This window comes from Melanostigma gelatinosum (assembly GCF_949748355.1).
Source record: "Melanostigma gelatinosum genome assembly, chromosome: 23".
NCBI classification, from domain to species: Eukaryota; Metazoa; Chordata; class Actinopteri; order Perciformes; family Zoarcidae; genus Melanostigma; species Melanostigma gelatinosum.
The window spans coordinates 11,532,591-11,556,891 of NC_136656.1; the positions used below are offsets into that span (position 1 = coordinate 11,532,591).

At 43.8% G+C, this 24,301-nt stretch overlaps 4 protein-coding genes across 4 annotated transcripts; 2 read left to right on the plus strand and 2 right to left on the minus strand.

The window, feature by feature from the left end:
* Positions 1-652: 652 nt before the first annotated feature.
* LOC306796832 (endonuclease domain-containing 1 protein) lies at positions 653-1,991 on the plus strand (the record flags this gene model as incomplete). Its single annotated transcript, XM_079295898.1, has 2 exons — positions 653-976; positions 1,410-1,991. 2 exons carry the CDS (start codon positions 653-655, stop codon positions 1,989-1,991), a joined length of 906 nt encoding a protein of 301 aa, XP_079152024.1.
* Positions 1,992-2,735: 744 nt separating this feature from the next.
* ufsp1 (UFM1-specific peptidase 1) lies at positions 2,736-3,660 on the minus strand. The gene has a single exon (XM_079295137.1). It carries the CDS (start codon positions 3,563-3,565, stop codon positions 2,816-2,818), a length of 750 nt encoding a protein of 249 aa, XP_079151263.1. The 5' UTR covers positions 3,566-3,660; the 3' UTR covers positions 2,736-2,815.
* An 11,402-nt stretch (positions 3,661-15,062) lies between these two features.
* On the plus strand, positions 15,063-20,689 carry epoa (erythropoietin a; the record flags this gene model as incomplete). The annotated part of the gene is made up of 5 exons (XM_079295899.1): positions 15,063-15,164; positions 19,118-19,248; positions 19,388-19,474; positions 19,673-19,837; positions 20,537-20,689. Exons 1-5 carry the CDS (start codon positions 15,143-15,145, stop codon positions 20,687-20,689), a joined length of 558 nt encoding a protein of 185 aa, XP_079152025.1. The 5' UTR covers positions 15,063-15,142.
* Positions 20,690-22,091: 1,402 nt separating this feature from the next.
* On the minus strand, positions 22,092-24,301 carry pop7 (POP7 homolog, ribonuclease P/MRP subunit). The gene is made up of 2 exons (XM_079295782.1): positions 24,176-24,301; positions 22,092-23,177 (listed from the first exon to the last, which is right to left on the minus strand). Exon 2 carries the CDS (start codon positions 23,122-23,124, stop codon positions 22,669-22,671), a length of 456 nt encoding a protein of 151 aa, XP_079151908.1. The 5' UTR covers positions 23,125-23,177; positions 24,176-24,301; the 3' UTR covers positions 22,092-22,668.

The window sequence follows — 24,301 nt, forward strand, 5'->3', positions numbered from 1 at the left end:
GAAGCTAGTGGGTCAGATCTCCTTCTCTTGTCTGACACAGGGAATCACATTCAGTGTCTGACCTGCATTTGTATCTCCGCCAGGAGGATCCTGAGATCAGTCAGCGAGTGTCTCTGTGTTTGTCCACATCTCACATGCTGCTGCTGCAAACTGCTAAATAATGTATGGCTGCAAAACACCTTTTATTGTCCGTTATAGCCTGTTAACGCCTCGCTCACTATTAACCGGCCCCTGACCGGTAGGGGCCACACGTCATAGCACAGCTGAGTGCATCGCTGCCAGAGACACAGGGAGGGAGATTCATTAAATAAACGCTTGAAGTCGCGTTTACGGCCGTGAGAAAGAGCTGTGACGGAGCTGATAAAGTCAGTGTCATTTTTTTTCCACCTCTGCTGTTCACAGCCATAAACTGCTCTCCATGACTGATAACATTCACCGCTTTTGAATTCCTGCTACGACACTCGTGGAGCTTTGAATATATGGAAAGGACTTCACAATGGGAGGCCAGTTTGCTGGAAGTACAGATGAGGCAAGAAGGGACATGTTGACAGAGCTGGGATAGAGGCTGTACTTGTCAGGCCGTAGCGGGTTTGCAGTGGTGTAGAGGTCTAAAAGGACAAAAAAAAGATCGAGGAGAAAGAGAGCTTCGGTGATGACACCTGCATCAGGAAACTGTGTCTCCCCCCTGGCGGCTGTCATGGCCGTGCTGACCTGCGCGTTGCTACGGGGGGCTCGGGCCGGAGTGGTGGGGGACTTCAACCATGTGGAGCGCTGCAAGGACTCCCTCTACATGGGCACCCCGCCCAGAGGCTACCTCAGCAACTCCTTCACCAAGATCTGCCAGAGGTACGAGGACAAACCCCGCTACGTCACCCTGTACGACCCCCACAGACACATCCCCATCTATTCTGCCTATACATTCAAGAAGTCAGACGGGGAGAAGAAGGTGGACTTCCCCTGGATGTTTGAGCCCCAGGTGAGTGTTCTGTCAAGCTCCAAATGTTAGTCAACTATAAGTCAGAGCTCCAATCCAAATCCATTGTTTTTGCAATGTATACTACATTTTATTGTGCCATATAATAGGCACATATTTAATATATTTACACCTAACAAGTAGTTTAGAGAGCTGTGGTAACTATATAACTGTTGCTGCTGGCATCAAAGTGAGCTCGAGATAAGCTGCTTTATTGGCGATGAATAGTATTTCAATGAGATAGTGTCGTCTTGACCATTCATGCTCTGGTATGTATTCAAATGTATCCTTTGCAAATCTTTATTGTGAATGTGGCAAATTGTCAGAATGTAAAAAGTCGGACTTACAAATGAACAATTATTTTCTGCTCTGTCAGAAGTAATAAAACAGTCGACTAAATTCCAGCCATGTTGTGCCTCTCCTTGTCTCGCTCTAGCTGGCCTCAGAGAAGAGCAGCAGTAACATGGAGCCCTTCCCCCAATCTTCAAGCATGCACATGAACTTCGAGGACACCCAGGCAGTCCTGGAGGACTACGCTGATGTGGTTCAGTACGAACGTGGCCAGCTGAACCCTGACCAGCATCAGGCCGACCCTCTGGACAAAGCCTCCACCTACAGCCTGACCAACGTGGTGCCCCAGATCAGGGAGTTCAACATAGGGCCCTGGGCCGAACACCAGGACCTCATCCGCAAACGTCTCAACAACTACTGCCGCGGCAAAGCCTTTGTGGTCACCGGGGTCACCACCACCGGGCACACGATCCGTCGCAACAACCTGGACAGGGTGGCCGTGCCGGAGTACGTGTGGTCGGCCTACTGCTGCGTGGAGTTTGACCAAAACGCGCCGTACTTCGTGCGCTACAAGTTCCCCGTGTTCGCAGCTTACGGGCTGAACGACCGCGTCAACAACCACATGGTGGAAGTTCCTCTCAAGAACCTGGAGAAATTTCTCATGGGGAGGATGGATGTGGATAAGAACTTCCAGATATTCTACAGTGATTGTGTGCCAGATAACTGAGATGAAGTGATCTTTGTTGTAGTTCAAGTGTTACAAATGTACTTTAACACTGCGGAGAGGTACAGGGTTCTTACACTCAAAGCATACACGGATCTAAGATGCGTTGTCAAATCTAAATCAATATTGCAAGCAATAAAATGTGGAATTGATTAGAGTCTGTGTCTGAAGTCCAAATGAGGATTATTTTCATTTAGATTCCTCTTTATTATTCTCGACTAAATGTTGGGTCTACATGTCAAATATATTCAGTTTACCATCAATTAAGACAAAGAAAAGCTACAAATCTTCATATTTGAGAAGCTGGAACCATAGAATCAAAGTATATTTGGTTGAAAAATGACTTGATTAATTGATTGTCAAAATAAAAGGCAAATAAAATCCAGAAACTTGCAATGCAGAAGGTGAATTATCTTTCGTATTAATAGTAGCGATGATATTGATAGTAAAAGTGCTACAATCACTCTCACTACAACAATCATGTCCAATCTAAATCCTAATCCAGACTTGTTGATGATTGACCTTGAATTGCAATTTGAAAATGAATACAAACTAAAGCAATTTACTTTTGAAGCTACAAAAGAAACCATCGAGGGAAATTGAATTCATGATAAATTCCATTTTAAAAATGAAGAGCAATAATGGAGAAATTGTTCCAAGTTCTTTTATCACAATGTTCTTCAAATACGTTGTCATCATTGATTTCATCCACAGGATGGCATTGCAGCTCATTATAAATGCTGAAAACCTAATAAGACACTTTCTATAGCTCGTCTTCACCATTAATCATGACATTGTAAGTTACAGAAATATGTCTGTCGGTTAGTTTATGTTCCCTTGTTGGCAGTCTGAGGCATACACAGATTATAAAATGACGACTGGTCCAGAGACGACACTCTTTTCCACGCCACCCACCCCCGCTTCTGCAGCTCGGTCTTCTCCAGCGGACCTCCATAGTAGTGAGGGTCCACGACCAGCAAGTAGCTGCCATTGTCCCCAGTGCACACCCCTACTACCCCCTTAGAGGAGTTGTCCCTGTCCCCTCCCATCATGACGGGAGATCCGTGCTTCTCAAAGTGCCGATGGAGCTCTTCCACCGCGACGTGCTCCAGCTCCGCCCCTCCACCTCTGACGTGCACCAATTTACAGGGGACGTCGTAGAAACAGTCAAGGACCAGGGAGGCTTCACATGTTCCGATCCACTCCCTGGAGCACGATAACGAGCCCGGCTTGTCCCCCATGGTGACCAGGGCTTGCTGGATTTCTGGGAGGCTTGGCGGAGCTTGGTGTTTGTCATTAAGTGGAAAGCAGTTACGGGAAAGCCAGGAAGCCATTGTCTGAACGGTGCGGTAGCCACATCCCCAGCCCCTGTCATCGTGTCCATCACAGCCATAATGGAAGTAGAGATAGTCTCCTTTTATCTGAGAACATTTCACAGGATCTGTAAGTGGATTAGGAAGACCGGTGTGGACATTACTGGATAAGGTTTCGGTCTTGTTCATAGTCTTCCCGTCTTCAGCTCTAGCTCCTCCCCAGTCAATCTCCTCAGATCCCGCAAACACAACATTTCTATCCATTTGTCCAATTTCTCTCTACCGAGCACACACTTCGCATTTAACGTACTGCATTTGGTTTTAATTGCTTCCAGCAGTTCGTTACTTCATAACATGAACTATCCATCCGGAAGTCTTCTGGTGTAACTGCAATACCTGTCCCTTCGCTGCACTTACGAGAACACTGTTCCGCCTTATTGTTCCCACTGACGGTGGTGCCTTCAGGAGCTTTTCGTCAGCTCCGTTTCATTCTTGCGAATATAACCATAACTTGTAGTTTGAAAGGGAATTTATTTTGGAACATCAATGAAATATTTACCCTACATTTTCCATTAAAAAACAAAATAATCTGAACAACTGTTGGCATTGGAAACAAAGTGGAACAAAGCTGCAGTAACAAGAAGCACAACATGACCGGCAAACTAGCTTTCATTAAAAGGACTAACTTAGTTGTCATGATTGTATACAGTATAGTCATATAAGATAATTAATAATACATACCTCGTCGTAGCTTAGCATAGCCTACAATGCAATCTATTGTTCCGGGTGTATGATATTTACAATGTTTTTAGCCGCCTTTGAAGATAGCATAAACTCTATCCAGTGCACGTGAGCGCAGCGCATCTCAACACACCTGGTTGTAATTAATTTTACGGTAATCCATGAGTTGCTGTTAAAAAAAAAAGAAAGATAAATGGCTACCCGGGTAAAAGATACACAATTAGTCTCCTCATTCATAGTGTTGCTGTCTGTGTGCGGCGTTTTCTTTGCGAAAAAAAGTGATGTAGAACTAGGAACTCGGGAAAGCGTCGGACTTGAAATAAAATGCGGAGAAGTGGAGGTGACAATAACCGTAAAGCGACGGTTTTTTGAGGAGAAACGTGTTCCGTTCAAACCTGAGAATCTTCGACTTGGAGCAAACTCAACGCAGCAGAGGTCCTGCGAAGCAAATGGACCGCTGTCTGACTCTGACATGGTCATCTCTGCAGGGCTGCAAGAATGTGGGACTGAGTCCAGTGTAAGACGAGGGGAGAGAGGGGGGACAGGCCAGGACATGAGAGGCCCAGAGAAAAAGTTAGCCTGATGATAACCCAGTGTAAAGAGAGAGACACACTTTTCAAATATCTATCAGACATGGAAAGCTCAATATTGAAGCACAAATTGATCTCAGGCAAATTTTGGTATTTTTGTCATTCATGGTTTGATGCATTTCTTCTTAATTGCCATCATCCAGGTTCATGGTGAGTGGCTGGTGTATTCCAACCAGCTGGTACTGATTCGTGCTGTGGTTCCCACCTCTGCAGGCAGTGTGATAGTTAGAGGGGCGACTACTGTCGTCATACCTGTTGAGTGCCATTATAAGAGGTAGGCCTAAGGCAGAGTGTGCCATATTATTGTGTGTAGAGTAGGCACAAAGTCAGGAGTGTAACTGTCATCAACCCTTTGTAATTGCATAAGCAGTGCCTTATCTTTGTGTGAGCACAGAAAGCAGACAGTGAATGGAGAACCGCTGACCCCAACCTGGCAACCCATGACATCCACAGTCAGTGCCTTTGGCCTTCTGCGCTTCTCCCTTCGCACCATGGCAGGTGAAATCAACACCTCAATGCATCTGGACTGTATCAGTGGAAGATTTCTCTCAACATGTGGCGATATTGTTTCTATCTGGAACATATCAAATTGTGACTGATGAAAGCTTTGTTCTCGTGCAGATGACTGCAGCGCTCTGCGTAGTTCCTCGGTGTATCAGCAGGGGGAAGCAGTGTTTTTGGAGGCCAGCGTGGAGGCCCCGCTGCACCCTCCTCTTGCTCTGTTTGTCGACCACTGTGTCGCCACGCTGAAGCCGGACCCTCTCTCCCTGCCCGGCTACAAGTTTATCAGCAAGCATGGGTACATTTTTACTAAAAACAAAAAAAAGAGTTACTCATAAATATAACACTCATTTGTGGATAATTCAGCACATAAAAACTCACACAACAACAAGAGGTCACGATACAGCACAGTGCTTCATCCAATAATCGGATGTAGGATTGGAGTGGGTACTCTTCGATCATGGAGTCATTTCAGCATGTGTTGCTCCTCTGATGCAGATGTCTAATGGACAGTGTATTGCCGGGGTCTTCATCTAAATTCCTCTTCAGGAAGCAAGAGAACAGACTGTGCTTCAGCGTCCAAGCCTTCCACTTCAACCAGGAGTCTTGGGAGCAGGTAACAACTCCTGGTTGGACAGGAGCCGCCAGTCCAATACTTTCTGAATTTCTAATACTTGTAATCGGAGCCATCATTTTAGCATAAAGTATGTTGTGTGTGTGTAATAACTTGGGATTGTTGTGTTACTATTCCTCTTGCATCTAAAGGGTATTGTTTGTCAGATATGTCACATTTTTAACTCATCTTTGGCCTGAAGATAATTATGATTTTGTTGAAATGAAATTCATTAGTCTCTCTCCTAGATGTTCATCAGCTGCCACATGAGGGCCACTCTGAAACCAAACTCTCACAGCCACCGTGATAAAGCCTGCTCCTTCCACAGACCCACATTCAGGTTAGGCTGTTTGGTGCCCTTCAGTTGTTGAATCGGCTCATAACGTCCACTGATGTATTGGATCATGTGGGGCACAGCTGAGGTGTGTTATCAGGATGTTTCTCTGTCATTCAGCTGGAGAGCCACAGAGGGAGACAATGCTCTGTGTGGATGCTGTGACTCTGATGACTGCTCTGGACAGACCAGAGAGGAGAACACTGGACACACAACTCAACTAGATACAGGTTGCTCAGCCCTTTATTTATATATGTTATGGAGGTTTTTATAAAACAATTACACGATGACTTAGCCAGTTGTGTGTTTCCAACAGAAAAGGAGCATGAGGCGGACACAATAGTTGGGCCACTTCACACCCTGCCACGCTCCCATTGGACAGGCCGCCTGTCAGTCACTCAAGAGCCCTTTTCCAACTCTACAATTATGACTGTGACCAACGCCAGGGGAGTTAGGGGACGATAAAGAATCCATGTCATCATGAGGGTTGACATTTAGGATTCTTGGTTCTACTGATTGGAGGCACCTACAAAAGCCATTTAAAGATCCTACAAGTTATCTTTCATAACTTTGAAGCCATGGAGGCCTGTCGCAGCATTATTTTACTATAGCCATCACAAAAAGCTCCACACACACCACTGCCGGCTACAAGCAGAACATGTTGGCAGAAGAGATGAGCGTGCCATAATGTAAACTGAGTAATAGACTTGAATACATTGATGTAAGGAGGGGAGGTTTTTTCCTCTGTGGCACAGATGTGTTCATTATTTCCGACGGATGAATACTAAAGGATGCTGCCTAATTTTGTTTCTGTAAACTTCAGTAATTCCAACAACATTGTGACGCAGATCGTCTGACGTCTGTGTGAGCATGTAGTACAAGACTTCCATGCTGCATGCCGGCGCAGTGCTGTTCCTGTTTTGACTGAGGACGCTCCTAAACCAAAGCTCAGTCGTGCCTACTTCGAGGAAGTTGTATCTGACCCCAGGAGAAACAAACCGACCAATCTCCACCCTGATGGTTTCATTTTTGTGCATTGTACAATAAACAATCATTTTGCGAACGATGTGTTGAAGTTACTATCATACATCTATTTTTCTTTAATTGTCTCAATACTTTTAAATGTCTTTTCATTCTAGACATACCAGGGATTTTCATCATGACAGAAGAGTGTGTAGGTTTTCATTCACCCATGAAAAAAACCCATGAGGGATTTCCACAAAGAGGCCTAAGAACTACAATGGAACCTAAAATATCAATGAGGCAACAAGTGCACTAGAATAACCAGACATTTGAATAAGAATCGGACCGTTACGCAGCCATGCACTGTGCTTCACATCCCCGTCTGCAGCAGAAACACTTGTCCAGTCCTGTGAGAGGACGTGACAGACCAAATGGAAACCTAGTTTTCACTTGGCAGTGTTTTGTTTGATGACAGCAGGGCTACAACACTTCCGGATCTCCGTCCCTGAACATAAAGCACTGCATTAATGTAATTCACAATTCCATTTTAAAGAAGATCGATTCTAGACCTAGAATATGCTGGTTACAGTACAGCAGTCACATCAACTTCTGTGGCGTTAGGCTTTGCTGCGTAATGTTTTAATAAGCTTGTGGTTTGAACAGATGCGGGACTACTTATATTTTGAAATACCAAAATTAAGGTTCTGTGTCAGAAGACTTCAGGATGCATTGGTTCTGTTTTGATATGGTATCGCGGTTAACAGCAATATTTGATCCAGCACGAGAACTGAGACACCAGCAGCTTTTTAGAGGGCTATGCATGCATAGATGGAAATACAATGTACAGGTGAAATGGGGTCAAATGTCTTATCGTGCCATTTAATTATGTTCAACACTAGAATTCTTTTTTTATTTCATATAAATTGTGTTTATATTTTAATGTACTTGTGTGAGCAGAACTGGACAAGTGAAATAATTCTTAATGAATAGTTCCCCTATGATATTTAAGGCATTGGGCATGTTTACTTCCTCACCCCTCGTATCAGTTATGTGGTTCGTGCTCTCCTGTGTTATAAAATATTGTGTCTCGTGTTAAACTAGAGTGTGTGATGCAAGTACTGGTCTTGGCATGGCACACCAGATAATGTTTTATGTTTGATGTCTCTTAGTTGGAGCCTCTCAGGGAACATTCAGGTCCTCTCTACAATAAAATTGATTGCAAACTGATCCAGTGTACAGATAGTGCAACAGTACAAGGATCAAAACAAACATGCAATGTTAACATCACTGGATACTATTCCAGATCCCGTTCATATTGTCACAAAGAGGGCCTTTTAACTACACAGGGACAGAATGAATAATCCTGGAGTTTGGGGTTAATATTTGTAGCCATTAATGCTATTGTTTAGCTTCAGAAAAAGGCTACCTGTCTAAATTTAAATACAAATTTTCAACAGCAAATGTTTTTCTGAATGCATCTGCAAAACATTCACTGACAACGCATTCCATTCGTTTTCTCTACAACATCCGGTTTTGGAATACAGTATTGTATCGCCGCTAGAGCATGATTTGCATTATTTATGGTTATGTTTAGGGACTCGAACCACTTGGTTAAAAGTCCAGAAAAGATCACGGTCTTGGTTAAATATTGAAACTGACTTAATGTCACAACGATGGACAGTGAAAACAAGGGCAACATGGCAACATGGCAACCACATGGCAACTTTGATGAACTGACATTGAAATAAAGGTTTTGGGCCAGTATATATATATATATAGAGAGAGAGAGAGAGAGAGAGAGAGAGAGAGAGGCGGAGATGTGGAGCGGTGTAGATGGGTGGGGTAGCTCAGGTGACTGCAGAGCAGATGAGGGAAGTGGTAACGGGGTGCAGATGGATGGGGCAGTCAGGTGATTGGGAAAGGAGGGAAAGTCTGAGGGCATCTGGTGGATCGATGGAAAATGGCAAAGAAGGGAGAAAGGGATTGTGGCTAGAGAGGAGGGACAGGGAGACAAACAGGGACAATTGAACCACAAGACATGCAGTGTTTATTCTATTAACATTAGTACAAAACCAGGATCTTTCCTTAACCTTAACCAGGCTTTTGTTGCCGAAGTCCTCGTCCACACTTACACAATTATCTTTTTGTAAACAGCCTGTTTCGTCCCTCTTCAAAACTATAATGTTAACAAAAATGCCGCACTCATGAAGGAGGTGAACCCCTGCCTCCGGTGCCATCACGGGTTTGGAAGAACAAATTAGTAGTATATTTCTACACAGAATTGGAGAAAGGATGGAGAAATCCTCTCGTACATGTCGTCTCTCAACTCCAACTCCGGTCTCGCATCTTGAGTTGCTAATCAGACAGTAAACAACGAGCAATAATAAAGCAAACAATAAAACCAGGTCCGTCAGTGATATTAGAATCAATTGTACTGCCTGAATAAAGAGCACCCTCAGAGATTAGTACGGTGAGAGATAACATACCTCATGGGAAGTATGTTGACAGTGCAGCCAGTTGTGTGGAACTGATGCATTAAGAGAAAAAAAAGGTGGGTTGGATGGATGGCATCTTAGTTGGATGCAAAACAAGACATGGTTGCATTGGAATATACAGTATTTATTCTTTTGTTTCGGCGCCAACATAGAAAGGTAAACAAGAGCAAGGCACAAGGGAGATGTTGAGCCAAGAATAATGCTCTCGTGTTGGCTGTAAATTTGGAAAGCAAACATACTGAAGTAATCAGATCAATGGCAGACGATTGTCCGATTGTCTATCAGGATTATGTTGTCAGTAAGTCGTTGAACATGAATAACCCATCCAGGCAAACGAAGAGAAAGTCCCATCCAAGGAGACATTTTACAAAATGGAGGTGAAAGGTTGAGTTAGAATTTAAAAGCTGCAGCCTTAAGCTGCACAAGCTGTACAACAGTCAGGGCCAGCAAGTCAGGGAAATAGCAGACAGGACAGCCAAAAGCAGGGGGAAGAGCGTGAGGTGGAAATGACAAGTGATGAGAGGCCCATTGGATAATGGAAGGTGTGAGGCCAGGGGCAGCTGAGCAACAAGAAGAACACCAGAAACAAGAAAAAGTCGGATGATACCGACCAGATAATGGTCTTGTCTAGACGGCGAGCCTAGATTTGAGAAACGAGATGGTTGAGGTTAGGCATTGACCTCGAATGATTAAGGTTTACATCAGACAGAGAGTCTTGCGAGGGTTTCTGTACATTTTCGCAAACCTAGGAAATATTTGACATAAGGCAAAGTCTTGGGTGACAAAGGTGAAAAAGAAGACAGCATGGTTGGGGAAAGGATGTGATAAGGCAGGTATGGTTCAACAGCATTTGAGTGGGGAGAAACTCCAGCGATAAGGTTTGCTGTCCTGGAATGCTTCTCCACACTTGTGGTTATCGCCATGGGATCACATTATGTTCAACAGAGGGATACAATTCATGTCACTGTGGATGCCTGAAAGCTGAAACAATAACTTCCGACCTCGTCAGTGGCTACTGTCTTGACTCCTGCCTTGGCTCCGGTGTCCCTCACAGACAGTCCCCCCCCCCCCATTCTTTTATCTCAGCTTCCTGTCTTGTGTCGCGCCAGAGGAGTAGACCTAGCTGGCTGCGAGCCCAAAACTTGGATGAGAAAGCGAAAAACAAACACACACACACACACACACACACACACACACACACACACACACACACACACACACACACACACACACACACACACACACACACACACACATATGTTATAGTCCAATATAACAGCTGTGCACTTTCACTTCCTTCTGTATAGTATGATAAAGCCTCTCCCGCCTTGTTTTTTGCATCACCCCTGACCGTCAGGTAAAGATTGTTTGGGTTCGTTACCAACATTGCTTCACTTTTAAATCATTCTAAATTCAATAATTGTGTCCCATTCCAACCACGGAGTCACTGTGGCTGGACTCCCCGGCCCCCGCACTCCCCACACCTCCCTCGCCTCCCACCCAAATCCCCTCCTGGTCACGGATCATGGCTCAAAGCACGTACCTTGTCTCCCTCTTGTCTCTCCGTCATGTTGGCTCAGACATAAGCAAACAGCCCTTTGAGCAAATAGTGCAACAATTTTTTTTGTCAACACTGCTTTCAGCTTAGAACAGCGGTGACCATGTACTGTTAAAGCTCACTCATATCACAAGCAGTAATATATAAATACATTTGTAAGAGAAAGTCTTTCACTTATGAGAAGAATATTCAATACATATTTTAACACCTGAAAAACTATTTATGTTCGATGCATATCAGTCCGAAACATAGGGCGTCACATTTTTGGCATTTTGGCATCATAATGTTGAGAATGGAAAGAAGGTAAAAGAGCAGAAATATTATTTGATATTTCATTATTTATATGTTCATATCAGATACAATATAATGTTGTTCATGATTTATTTTCAGTACATCTTTATATTTTACCTTTATCATTTTTTAAACTTGCGTACACAAGCATGTGTACATGCACCTTACGTACAGTAGGCTTATGAAATAGTAGGTATGCAAACGAGGGAACTTTTATCAGTGTATCAGTATTTGTGGTTCACTTGACCCACATTGCATGTTCGCTCCAGATAATGCATATGCAAAAATATTTTTTGCTTCCTGTGTGATGCAAAAGCCTCATGTAGCCCGTGGTCGACGCCCCCTCCTCTATGACACATAGATGGATGTTACAGGAAATGTCTATACGTTTCCTTTACTCTGGCTCCAGAGGGGCGTTCAAAGGTCAGGTTGGGACATAAATAGGCCTGCTTGAATTGCAGAGAAAAGAACGGCTTCATGCCATCACTGAAATCCCATTTAGTTTCACAATTAGAAATATATGGAAAGGTGACAGATAGCAAAAGCTGTATGTGAGTCACACAATTCCATACAGATCAAATCATTCAACTTTTGAAGTGGGCAGCAGTAAGGGGGCTGGACTGACCATTAGCACCTTCCCTCTGCTTTACCACGGCTTCAACTGGGTTAAGTAGTCGCTTTGATTTGGTAGATGTCAACCTTGCGATGCCACAGAAGAAACGTATCCATCTCTCATCCTTGCCATCTAAGGCAGTGGCTGTGGTCATATCAGGCCATTCTGTCTGTTGGATGTAGCCCTCCTCATCTTCTATGCGTCGGTAGACAAACCCGTAGGCCCGCTGAGAGGCATCACAGAAAGTGTGGATCTAACACTGGGCTGGTTGGTGTCTAGCTGTAACACTTGGCAATGTCACCAACATAGACGCAAACTCTGCTCCAGAGACGTATGGCTGGCTAGTTAGCTTGGTTGCTTGTCCTTCCCCAGAGTGATGGGGAGTGAGACGGAGGGACCGTCAGACACAGCCCTGCCGCTGGCCACCAGCAAGCTGTTCGTCTCATCATCTGTAAGCATGGTGGAATTAGCATGCTAGCTAACTTGCTCTCTGCCCACTAGTTAGCTAGCTAGCTTGCTAATTCCACCATGATTTATTGCTACACCGGTTACAGATAATGATAGCCGGAATGGTGGGTCTGTTTGGTAGGTGGTCCACTGAAGTTTGGTTGTTGGAGGCCTACTGTGTGATCTCAAACCCACCAGTTGCTAGCAGTTCATTCACCAGCTTTTTGGCATTGTCAGGTGATGATACGCTGTAAAGGCAATTATCCACATACAAGATCCTGACTACTATCGATCTCAGTCCGTCACCTATTTCAGTGTGGTCCCTGATGTGCCAGTTAAAGCAATATGATAATACTGGCCATTCACAAATGCTGGGTTCAATGCTGCTTTCCAGGTCACGCCACACAAATTGATGGATGTGGGTATCTTCATGTAATGTATGGACATAACCGGCTCCATCAAGCTTCCCGACTGCCTCCTAATGTGCTGTTGATGTTACAAGGTCTAAAGCCATCTGCTTCTCTGTGTTTCCCAGGTTTGGCATGACTGCTTCCTTTGGAAGCCATACATGGGGCCTGGTATCCTTCTGAAGGAGGGCCAAGGCATAACTGTTGATTCCATCCACTATGACCATTGTAGTTTTGTCCACCAGCAGGTCCGTTGCTTTCTGGTCCAGTCGGGAGCGTGTCACCAGTTTCTCAATCGTGGATGGCTGCCAGAGTTTCTCCCTGTTTTGATACAGCTCTCCCATTGGGAAATATAAAGGCACTGCTGAGCTTCAAGCTGTTCCTTTAGGACTAGTGTCCGACTAATTGGGGTTGGGCCTCCAGGCGAGCCGACATGGACTGGCTCTACTGCAGTGATTTAATGTGGGCGATATGCTTCATTTAGAAGCATGGGGCATGCCTTGCTGATGGGCTGTAAGGGGGAAGTCCCGTAAGTGGCGATACTTGTACACTGGTATTGGATTGGGATGCTCAGCAAGACCCAGATGGATGATTTGAAAGCTCGGGAAATGTGGTAACTGTTACGATAACTAATTTTGTTGGATGATATATTGTTCCGAAAATTTGTACAAAACAATATTAATATTATTTTAACACCATTTTATGCCACTGATCTAATGATAATGTAATTGCATATAAATGCATTGGAAAACATAAATAAACAATAAATAAAATGGAGTCTTGAGCTTAACTAAAAATGTGTTGTTTATTCTGGCATCAATTGGCTAAAATATTAGTTACATCCTTATGTGAACAAACAACGGGGAAAGTCGGGGTCAGCAAAAATGATCGATGTCATGACGAAAACGTAAAAATGATGAAGGTCATGTCAATATACTGTAAGATAATGGAGTATTTTCACATCCTGTCACATCCTCCTCAATGCCGTTTACAAAACAAAAGATACAGAAGATGACGCCTGCAGTATAAGAGTGTGATTTATCCATCTACATATTAACTAGGCTTGCCAGCATATAACTATCTGCAGTAGACAGCTACTCATTGACACCTGTTATAAAACTGAACATCATTCATTACTTTGGACTCTTAACAATAATAACAGAATCAAAGTACAACATAAAGGTCTATTAGCAGCAGCAGTGTGTAGTGTAACATGCTTTTCCATTAATGCAGTCACATCAACTTTATAGTAGCGCCTGCTGTCTTTCCCTGAGGAAATAAAAAAACCGACCTTGAAACGTAGAGAGCGAGGAAGTTTAGGAAGCTGGATGAGGATATGTGTCACTGTGGGAAAGGGGGGCAGAGGGGCAGAGGGTGTTAAAAGGTATGCGCAAAGTGCGACTAACATGTACACGCTTACTGATCTGCTGGCACCAGTATACATTTTAATCTCAAAATCAAATTTTAGATTTGATTTATGTCAAATCTTGATTTATGTAGCATCATTTGACCTGTGGCCGCTGGATGTGTCCTGGCATGTGACAGTTGTCTAATAAAAACCTGATGCTTTTGGACAAAATAGCCCATTTGAGATCTAATTTCAATATTCACAATTTCTGTTTTGAAAAGATTCTGAAATCAAGGTTTCTAAAAAAAACCCATCCTAACAATGGATGGGAAGTCTCCTCACGGCGTCTTTTTTCTAAGACATTATTTACTTATTAGGGCCACACGTTTTATAAACAGGGATAGTCTATTATTTGGATAACAATGAAAGAAAACAGGTGGCCTTAAGGGAGGAGGTCGTGTGGATTGTCATAGAAACAATGCAACTTTATTTTCAAAGTCATCAATAAAAAAAATCTAACGGGATCAGTTTTTAGAAACACCTACCGGATAAGTACAGGAGATCCACAAAAGAGCTTCGTTTCCAATTAAGCGGCAATAGACGAACCTATGGGCCAAACCGCGAGGACCCTGTGAGGGGCAATGCGGACACCGCTATGGAGTTTCCCAGTGAGTTATGGACATGTTTTTTCTCTCCTCTGTACACCGGCTTTACTCGTCTATTTCACGCTGTAAGCAAAGGGGGGACTGCATGCACGGGTTGATGTTTTATCGCTCACCGTGGTGCGTAAAAAGGCGCGTCCTCGTCGGACTATCGATGGGACCCGCGCGCTTGGTTGCACGTTGGACTTATTGGATGCAGTGCCTTTAACTTGAGCCGCAGAGTTTGTGCATAGGTTTAAACACACGATGTTTCTTAAAGATGCGGCACCTATTTGCGAATGTTGCAGAAAACGAATAGAGGTAAGAGCGCCTGAAGCGTTAGGTCTCGTGCGTGACTTTGTTTGAAATCCTTGTTTGCTGCATCATTCTGTTTGCGCAGTATTTATGAACACGTGTATCACGTTAATGATAGGCTTTATCATATGTGGATGTATAGGCGTGCAGATTTCTTGAAAGTGGCATAAGAGAATATGTTCCCATGAACTGCGGTCAATGAATACAGACATGAAGCATGCAGGAAAAGAGTGAGGCACAAATCAGAGGACCGCTTTTCGGAAAGCAGGCATTCATTCAGTATTTAAGATGGTTTTCATTTGTTTTTGATATGGTTTAAAGCCTCTCTGGAGGTCGTTTTGGTTTTTTTATGCCTATTTTCCGAAAAGCTGTCCTCTAATTTGTGCCTAACTCTTTTCCTGCATGCTTCATGTTCATTTCATTGACCGCAGTTCATGAATAGATTGTCTAATTAGAAAGCCTCTGTCCATCAGGTTGTTCTGCTAAACTATAATCCTCTCAATAGCCAAAAACTCCTTTACTCCAAATTAAGCCAAACAACAGGTGTAGGACATTGAACAAAGTTAATAACGTAGGGAATAGACAGTATTCAGTCTCAAAAAGACAAAGCAAATCATCATGTTGGTCTTGGACCTTACACAGTTGAGCAAGGCACTAAATCAGCTGGAGTTGCAGGTTTGATTCCCACTAGCGATGTATTATTTCCTGTTACTGTAAGCCATTGCAGATACAATGGTCTCCTGGGAGGGGATTGCTGAGCACTGTTTCTTTTTCTGTCTTGGCCACTGGGCAAAATACAACATCTGTCATTATTCTCTAGCATGACACAGCAGATTGGGAAGTTGAGGGTACTGAATGCGAAAGCTGAATCTGCAGTTTTTGGCTCAGTGGTCTACTTATGTCAGCAGAAAAGAGAAAAGGGTTATCAAAGGCTAGAAGGGATTCTAGCGAAGACGGACAGGAAACTATGTCAAACCGGTGTCATCTGATAGCTACTTATTTATAACTGTGATGGGGAAGACCTTTTTGTTGGTCTAAATTGCTGAGCTCTCTCTGTGCACCTGCTTGACACAACTTAGTCGATGGCACATGTCTTTTTATTTATTGGTTTATAAGTGACAGTGCACATTTATAAAAACATTGCTGTAAATGCGCCAGAGTTAGCCAAGAGGCTATTTTTTCATCTGTAGTCCCAAAGCAGATGTTACAAAGTAAACCTAAAAACAGAATATAACTTTGTTAAATTTACAAATATATGCAACATTGACCCTTTACAATGCGTGCAGAAACAATGAAAGAAGTGAGAATATTAATATAAGTTGTATCATCATTCAGGCGACTCAAATGTCAAAGGCATCAGCTCACGTGAGCATCTGGCCATCTTTCCAAAGCATCACGTTACATACACAGAGTGAAGCTTGCCACTATCCAAGGCACTGCCACTTGGGGACTACGGCTTCCGATTTCAAATAGCAACATGGTTTTGGCAGCTGATGTTGGCAGATAGAGGTGTTAACCTTCAGTTTGGCAGAGTCCTGGACTGAAAATTCTACCAGAACGTAGAGAGGGAGAGTGTGTGTGTGTGTGTATACACAGTTTGGATTGATGCATTCTCACGTAGGCAATAGCTGAGGTAAAAAGGTCAGCTGAGTCACACACACTTATATCAAGTTATTTATAGTGGCCGCGTTTTTTTTTGAAAATGACAAACGTCAGAGCGTATGGATGTGCAGACATCACTTTGCCTCTGAAACTGCTGTATGATTTGGTATAAGGTAATTTAAACCCTGGGACCAGATTGTTGATCTGACGTTTTGCTCCCGACCAATAATATAAAAAGATGTAGATTGTATAAACTTAGAGTATCATATGAGGCCTGAAAAAGACCAGATTCACATGGATTTCAAGTGCTTCAGTTTGAAGTGGACACATTTACAAAAGTCGGAGTAGGAGTGAATTCACCAGCGTCTCATTATAGTGGAACAGCCACTTACCAGCCAACTGGGTGAAAACAGGCCCAGTAGTAGGTTATGTGTCAAATGCTTTGTAATTCAGTATTCATTCCCACTCTGCTTGTACTCAATATAAGTATATCATACCTTTCAATGAGCCGATGAATGACACATTGAAAACGCATGTCCGCAAGTTCCAGTGAAAGTCACCCGACGACACCATTTGTGTGCATGTATTAGTATTTAGATGCAAGTCTGCAGGGATTATAAATGCTCTCTCAGGGGAACGAGGAGGCTTTAATACTGTTGCTATTGCACCCATTAGTAGCGTGTGAAGTTGTGCGACGCTATGCATAAATACACACTACATACATAGAGTATACACAAGGATTCTGTGAAACAGAGGGCTGGTACAGCTTGGTCCTATGCGTCATCCGCGCTCTGCTCCATGACGTTAGAGTAAAGGGGGCATGGAGGTTAAGATGATTACACAATTGAACTCAGTGGTGGCAAACCTCCAGTATTAACTTAACCTTTTTTTTTTTTTTGCGGTTCAGATGAATTTGTTCTCGTTATCTGGGAGTCTGGGGACTTAATGTAGCCTGTATTTGACCCGTCTGCCCGGGAAGAGCTTCTGTATTTCCTATCATCCGTCTGCGTCACACATCCAGGCTTCTGCATGCGGCACGGAGGAACGAGGCCGGACGCCCACATGACCCACAACAGCAGAACCACTCTCATTGCCAAGTGCATCCTTGGAGTTCAGTGTGCTGCACTCTCCAGAAATATTGTCTCGATTTCTGAATAAAGCTGACTAGCGGCCCAATTATAGAACCGCCCTGCTCTAAATCAGTGTGAAACAAGGATACAGTCATTTCTGCACTGTCATGATATTGGCAGGTTTCTGTTCAGAGTCCAGGATATCACATGGTTTCTGCGGCGTGTGAAACAAGATGACTGAGCTCCTGCTCAGTCATGCTGATTTCACATGATACAGCTCTAAAAGTCATTTGTTGTTTGTGACGCCGACGTATGTCCAGAGTAGACTCATATTGTAATATGATGTTTATTAAAGACCCTGAGCCGCTTATTCGTCCAGATAACAGCAATACATGCAAGCAAAGGCACAGTATCCCAGGCAACTCAAAGGGGATTGTTGTGTAATTGACCTCTGACCTCACAGCAAACAGAAATTTGGGATTTTGTTCAGAAGATCAATGATCTGCAACATTATTTGTTCGCATACATACTTATCTGAAAAGCTCTGGATCTGAATAGGTCACAGGAAGTTAACGGTGGGAATGAAGTATTTGTAGACAACAGATAGATATAGAAATATAAATCATATGTCATGATACCCCTGAAGATCAGACCTTACGTGAGACGCATGAAAAAAAGTGTCCAGATGTGTTTTCACGTGAAGCCTATGTATCGTGATGAAAGACCTCGACTGACGTCACTAGATGAGGGCGGTGGGGAGAGTGGAGACCTATTACAAAAGACACAATGTTCCTAAAGAATGATTCACATGTTAGTTTGTGAAGGCGAGCCGGTCATGACCAGGCTCATCGCTGCAGGAATGTGTCCTTAAATCATGGCAGGGTTTAAATCCCCTCAGTACTGAGATGGCATTTAATTAGGAATCATCGCACACGGTCCAGATGTACAGGAGCGGGTCTGTGTGTAACTGCATCAATCTGAAATAATAGTATTCTAGTAGTAGTAACACGCATCCTGAGACTGCCTCTGTTCTGCTTCTTGGCTGTACCGTGTGAACCTTAATCTCTGTGTCTGGGTACACACACCCGCCCAGGATTTAGGAAGCTGCAGTGGCGTGAAAAGGTTTGAGTCGTGTTCGACTGTTCTTAGATCTCTGCGTTCATCTCAATATAACTCGACTGGTGGGCAGAGGCGAACAACGGTGAGGCGGCGTTTCTAGTTTTCCTTCCGTGTTGACGTTCAGCAGCATTGGCGTGACTGTATGTGTGTATCTGTTGTATGTGGCAGGACTGCTTGCCTTGCTGTTGATGGTGTTGGAGTGGACCCGGCCAGGCCTGCCGTCCCCGCTGAGGCCGATCTGTGATCTCAGGGTCCTGAACCATTTCATTAAAGAAGCACAAGACGCAGAAGTCGCTATGGTGAGAGGAAAACGTATGCACTCGGATCTCAGTTCCTCAGAGATAGTGTGGTCCAGGAGATCAGCCATACTGAACGTCCATGCACCACTGGACAGACGTAGCCTGAACACTAACATCACGCCTTTCTTGTTTTTCTTAGAAGTCATGTCGAGAAGGATGTAGCCTGTCGGAGACTGTCACTGTTCCCCAAACCAGAGTCGACTTTGATGTCTGGGAGAAGACAAATGTAAGTAACTAAAGAAAAAAGCTGTATGTTCAAGCAGCCGACAACAGGTTTAGATCAGCTGTGAAGTGTAAGTCCACAGACATTTGCTGCCTTTTGGGGACCAGGAACTCTACATAATCCCAATGACTTCTTCGCTCTGTATCGCTTCCATAATGAGACTCTGAAACTCTTGTCCTCTGTCTCCTTTCTTTTGGCAAGGCATTAGAGCAAGCCCAGGAGGTGCAGTCTGGCTTGTGGCTCTTACAGCAGGCCCTCAGCTCGCTACGGACCTCAGTCACCAACACAGCACTGCACAGCCACATAGATAACTCCATCAGAAACCTGCTCAGCATCAATGCTGTGCTGCGTAGCCTCAACATCCAGGTGAGTTACAGCAGGTTCAGAGGCACAAAGTCAGTTACCGGACGCCCTTTGTCACCCTAATGGTGTGAAGAGAACCCGACAAATGTTGGATTTCTGTTCAGGAAGTGCAGCAGCAAGGTTTTTTTAATACGGTCTGTTGCTTCTGTTGCTTTCTTGGAATGAAATGGTGTTTTCTCCGGTAATAGAGAAAGTGAGGGATGTCATGGGACATTCTCTAGAAGTGTGACCTGAAGCGCTTCGTATAAAACTGACTCTGAAGCTGCTGTAAGAGTTTGTTCTTAAGGTTGTGGCAACGCAGCCTTTAAATTGATTCAGGACCGAGCGGAGGCGTTGTGGAGAGACAAACTGAAGCTGAATGAACCGCCTGTGTTCTGGCTCAAGGGTCACCGAAATCAAAGTTTCGTCATCGGGAACAGTTAACAGGGTTCTCAAACATGAAACCCAAGACAAATATGGAATAAACAAGAAACAGTTTACAAAGCCTGGGAAGATTATGAATGTATTTTGTTGATACCAAGACGTGATCAACATGAGAATATGTGTTTAGGACTTTCCGAGATAAGACTGCAGGTGAGATTGTGTGGATGTCCAGAGTTTTAACTTTACAAGCCAAAGGAAATGCCATGAAACGTGTCAATCAGATGCAATTGAAAAATACATTTCCCAAATTGAGACATGTTGCTTTGCATTGTCTTTTAGGAATACAGCCCTCCAGCGAGTGCAGCGGGGCTTGAGGGAACGTGGAGGGTGTCCTTGGCAACAGATTTGCTTCAAGTCCACGTCAACTTCCTGCGAGGCAAAGTGCGCCTCCTTCTGTTGGATGCACAGGCCTGTCAGCAAGACGTCGGCTGATCTCCCCAACTCCAGGCGGAGCTCATTTGTGTTTCCGAAGGCAAGAGGAGGGACTTGACACTGTTGACCTGCACGCTGGCTGCTGGAAGCAGCGTGCAGAAAGAGAGAGAAATTGAAGCCCTCCTCGCGTGAGGGGGAGGACGCTGAGCGGAGAGGACAGTCCCAGCTGGGCTTTGGACGGACTGGAGATGATTGCACCTTGGAACGTAGACGTGAAACATGGACACGGCGAAGCACACACTGACCAAAAGGAGGCCTGTGGGAAGCACCGCTCCAATCGCTGGTCTACTGGCACTCTCTTGCACTTTGTGTGTGGATGTTCTTCTGTGTGTTGCAAGTTTAAATCTGTACGTAGCGTGCATGCGTGTCCGCTCCCAGTGAGTTTGACCCCGTCACTCACCTCTTTGGAGTGAATTGTGGAGTGAAACAGAAAATATTGATTGTACCTGGAAACTGGAGCCCTGTGAGGACAGGGCATCCATTTCCACTATAAAAAGAAGGAGGCCCTTTCAACTATGCCTCACAGTCACGGCCTCTTCTGATATTTTTTTTTCAATGAATATTTTTATATATTTGCACAAGTTGTGCGATTACTATTTATACAGGTTTTCTACTTTTAAGCTCCAGTCTGAGTATTTTTTTCAGTGTCTGATCTTTAAGATGTTCTCTTGTGGAACACTGAACACACTCACGAAGCCATTTGTTGGCATAATTTGCAATAGCACGCTTCCCTCCGACTGTATGTACTATGTACCCGACTAGCTGTAGGTTTCACATCGCATTTTCCTTCAAACTAACTAGAAAAGGACTAAAAAGTCAGTTCACAGTGAACGAGAGGTCGTGAGGAGGTGGCTGGAGGGTTGCACGAGATGTCATGTGTTTTTGATGTTGCCTAACAAACACACTCAGCCTGTCTCCACACACCGATAGCCAGACGGCCCGGAAAAATGCTGTTTGCCTTTTACAATTGACATCCTGCGAGGCTGTAATTGCAAATTGTTTTCCAGGATCTGACGTTGACGTTTCTTGCCTCCCTGTATTTGTTCGTCATCAAACAGCAGGCAGGCAATTAGTCCGTCATGGGAACTCGAGGCTTTCTACCAAATTGATGCTGAACTCCTTCATACCGGTGAAGTGTTCTTCCTTGTTTTTTCCCGTACTTTGAAACCTTGTTGTGAGAGTGCAAGATGTTTTTAAGGATGTTTGTACATGTTTTCCTTCCTGTTATTTTTTCTGTTGTTTTGTCCCATCACTGTATAATTATAAATGCTATTTAAATACAAAATATTATTCTTGGATAAAGAAAGGATAGATGGAAACACGACAAGGGGAAGTCTGTCCATTTCATTCATTATCTAGATCAGGTCAGTGGAGTTAAAGGAGAGTTACAGATACATTCCAGCACATTTCATTCATCAAATTTATTGTTTGTCAACAAATCAAATACACTGTCCAAAAAAACTGTCCATTACATATTTTGAACATGAACACCACCAGCAGCAGCTCAACGGTCCGAAACCAAATTTAAATAGATTTAGACTGCTGACATCTAGTGGACATTTATTGCAACACTTGTATGAAATAAAAGCTTTGTATTTGTATATTTGACTACAGTTTCATACGTGCACGTTAACACTTCAACAGTCCCTTAGTCGGGCCTAAAAAAATGAAAGACACTTGTACATTCACATCTGGCACAGCCATGGCTACAAGTACATACATTACACCGAGGTTTCAGCTGGCAAACACCTCTGCTGCTTCAAGACATGCAAAGTAAAAAAGGTACAACAGCAACAAACCAGCTCAATATATTTAGTCAACTCAGGTCGTCCCAATTGGAGTATTCCAACGCAGTTTAATGAATTACGTTCAGCCAACACATTGTCCATTCTGCAGTCCTCTGCTGCTGTCCTCATAGGTCCACACACTACGACTTGAAAACTCATGGAGAGCCTCTGCCTGACACACCTCTATTCAGCTCACTGAGGGTCAGGGTAGAAAACCTTGATATGAATGGCCGAGTTGTTGCGTGTGCGCGTCATTGGCTCCCCGGCCTCATCGGGATCCTCAGGCTCCAGGTCGTCCACGAGCTCCACCGTGGAGGTGTTGGCTGCCAGCTGCAGCGCCCCCTGGCTGCTGGCCTGCAGTTGAAGGGCAATGTTGATAGCCCTGTTGATGGCCAGGCCCAGGCCGTGGACACAGATCTCCCTGTGACCCCCACCGTCCAGCAGCTTCTGACAGCGTGCCAGCTGAGCGCGGAAATCCGTCTTCATGTTGACGTAGACGTCGTTCCGTCTCTTCGGGAGTTTCCGGGGGAGGCGCTTCCTCAGGGTGTACTCCACCGGGTCCATCTCCACAGCCGGAGAGGTGGCGTCAGTGTGCACTGGGGCTGTCTGAGGCATAGAGGACATTCCTGGGTTGCGTGGCTCAGTCATGTTCTTCAGTGTGTTTATGTGCTTTAGGCAGCAGCTGGGGCCAAGTGACCAAGCTGAGAAAATAAAGTTAGTCGGCAGAAGTTAATGAAATGTGATCATGATACCTTACAGCAAGCAAACATATTATATTTGGGATAGCAACATTATCTCTTCATCTACTGAATAGGGTCTATAAAAAAGTAAATATTAAATAATTCCCATCACAATTTCTCATCTTTACCATCTATAACCAGTCCAAATCGCAAACATAGCTCAAGGTAATAACCTATTAGACAAAGAAAAGAGATTCGTAAAACTGAGAAGCTTTACGTTATTTAATTTGCATTATTGCATACAAATTTTAAATAATAATTTCAGCTCTAAATCCTGCAGTAAGTCTACTGATATTACAATAAAAAAATGCAACTGAAAGTCAATGAATCAATCCACACAAATTTGGCTCATTAAAAACACCGAACATTCCCTGATTCCGCCTTCATAGATGTGATGTCAGCTGAATTTATTTGGAGCTTTGCACCGACTGTTGGACAAAACAATACATTTGGGGACTTCACCCTGGGCTTAAGGGAATGGTGATTTATTTCACACATTTAGAACATTTTTAAGACCAAAGGATTAATCTAGAAAATAATAAGCCGATTCATTGATGATAATAACTGTTAATTACATCCATGGACTACTAAAAAACGAATACTACCAGTAAACAAACGCGGTACCATAGGAATACCATACTACAAGACTACTGCACTGTTAATGGAATTAATTCATGGTAATGTTAAGAATATAAGCAGCAAGTGGCATCTTAATAAGAGAAGAAGTCTTGCCTTAGAAACAAAAAAGACATACCGGTATGTCCCATATAACAGTTACCGGTAAAAAAAAAAAAAACACGTAACAGTTACGTTAGTTAATTGTGTCTCATATCCAGCAGCAGGTTGCATTTTCACGTGTAACAGTTATATTATCCCTTCTTCCCTTAGTAGTAAAACATTTGTCCGCAGCAAAACCAACGTTTAAATCAAATATGAATACGCTATGTGAGCACACTTACCTTCAGAAGACGATTTAAAGTCAGAAAAGACGCTTTATATCATCGCAATAGTCTCAGGTTGCGTTACATTGCATGTCTGTAACAGCAGCATTCGCTTTAGCCAACTATTGCTAGCTGTTTATTTCC

Bases quoted from the DNA above. Each gene is read 5' to 3' on its own strand.
- pop7 (XM_079295782.1), bottom strand. From the start codon at position 23,124: ATGACTGAGCCACGCAACCCAGGAATGTCCTCTATGCCTCAGACAGCC.
- ufsp1 (XM_079295137.1), bottom strand. From the start codon at position 3,565: ATGGATAGAAATGTTGTGTTTGCGGGATCTGAGGAGATTGACTGGGGA.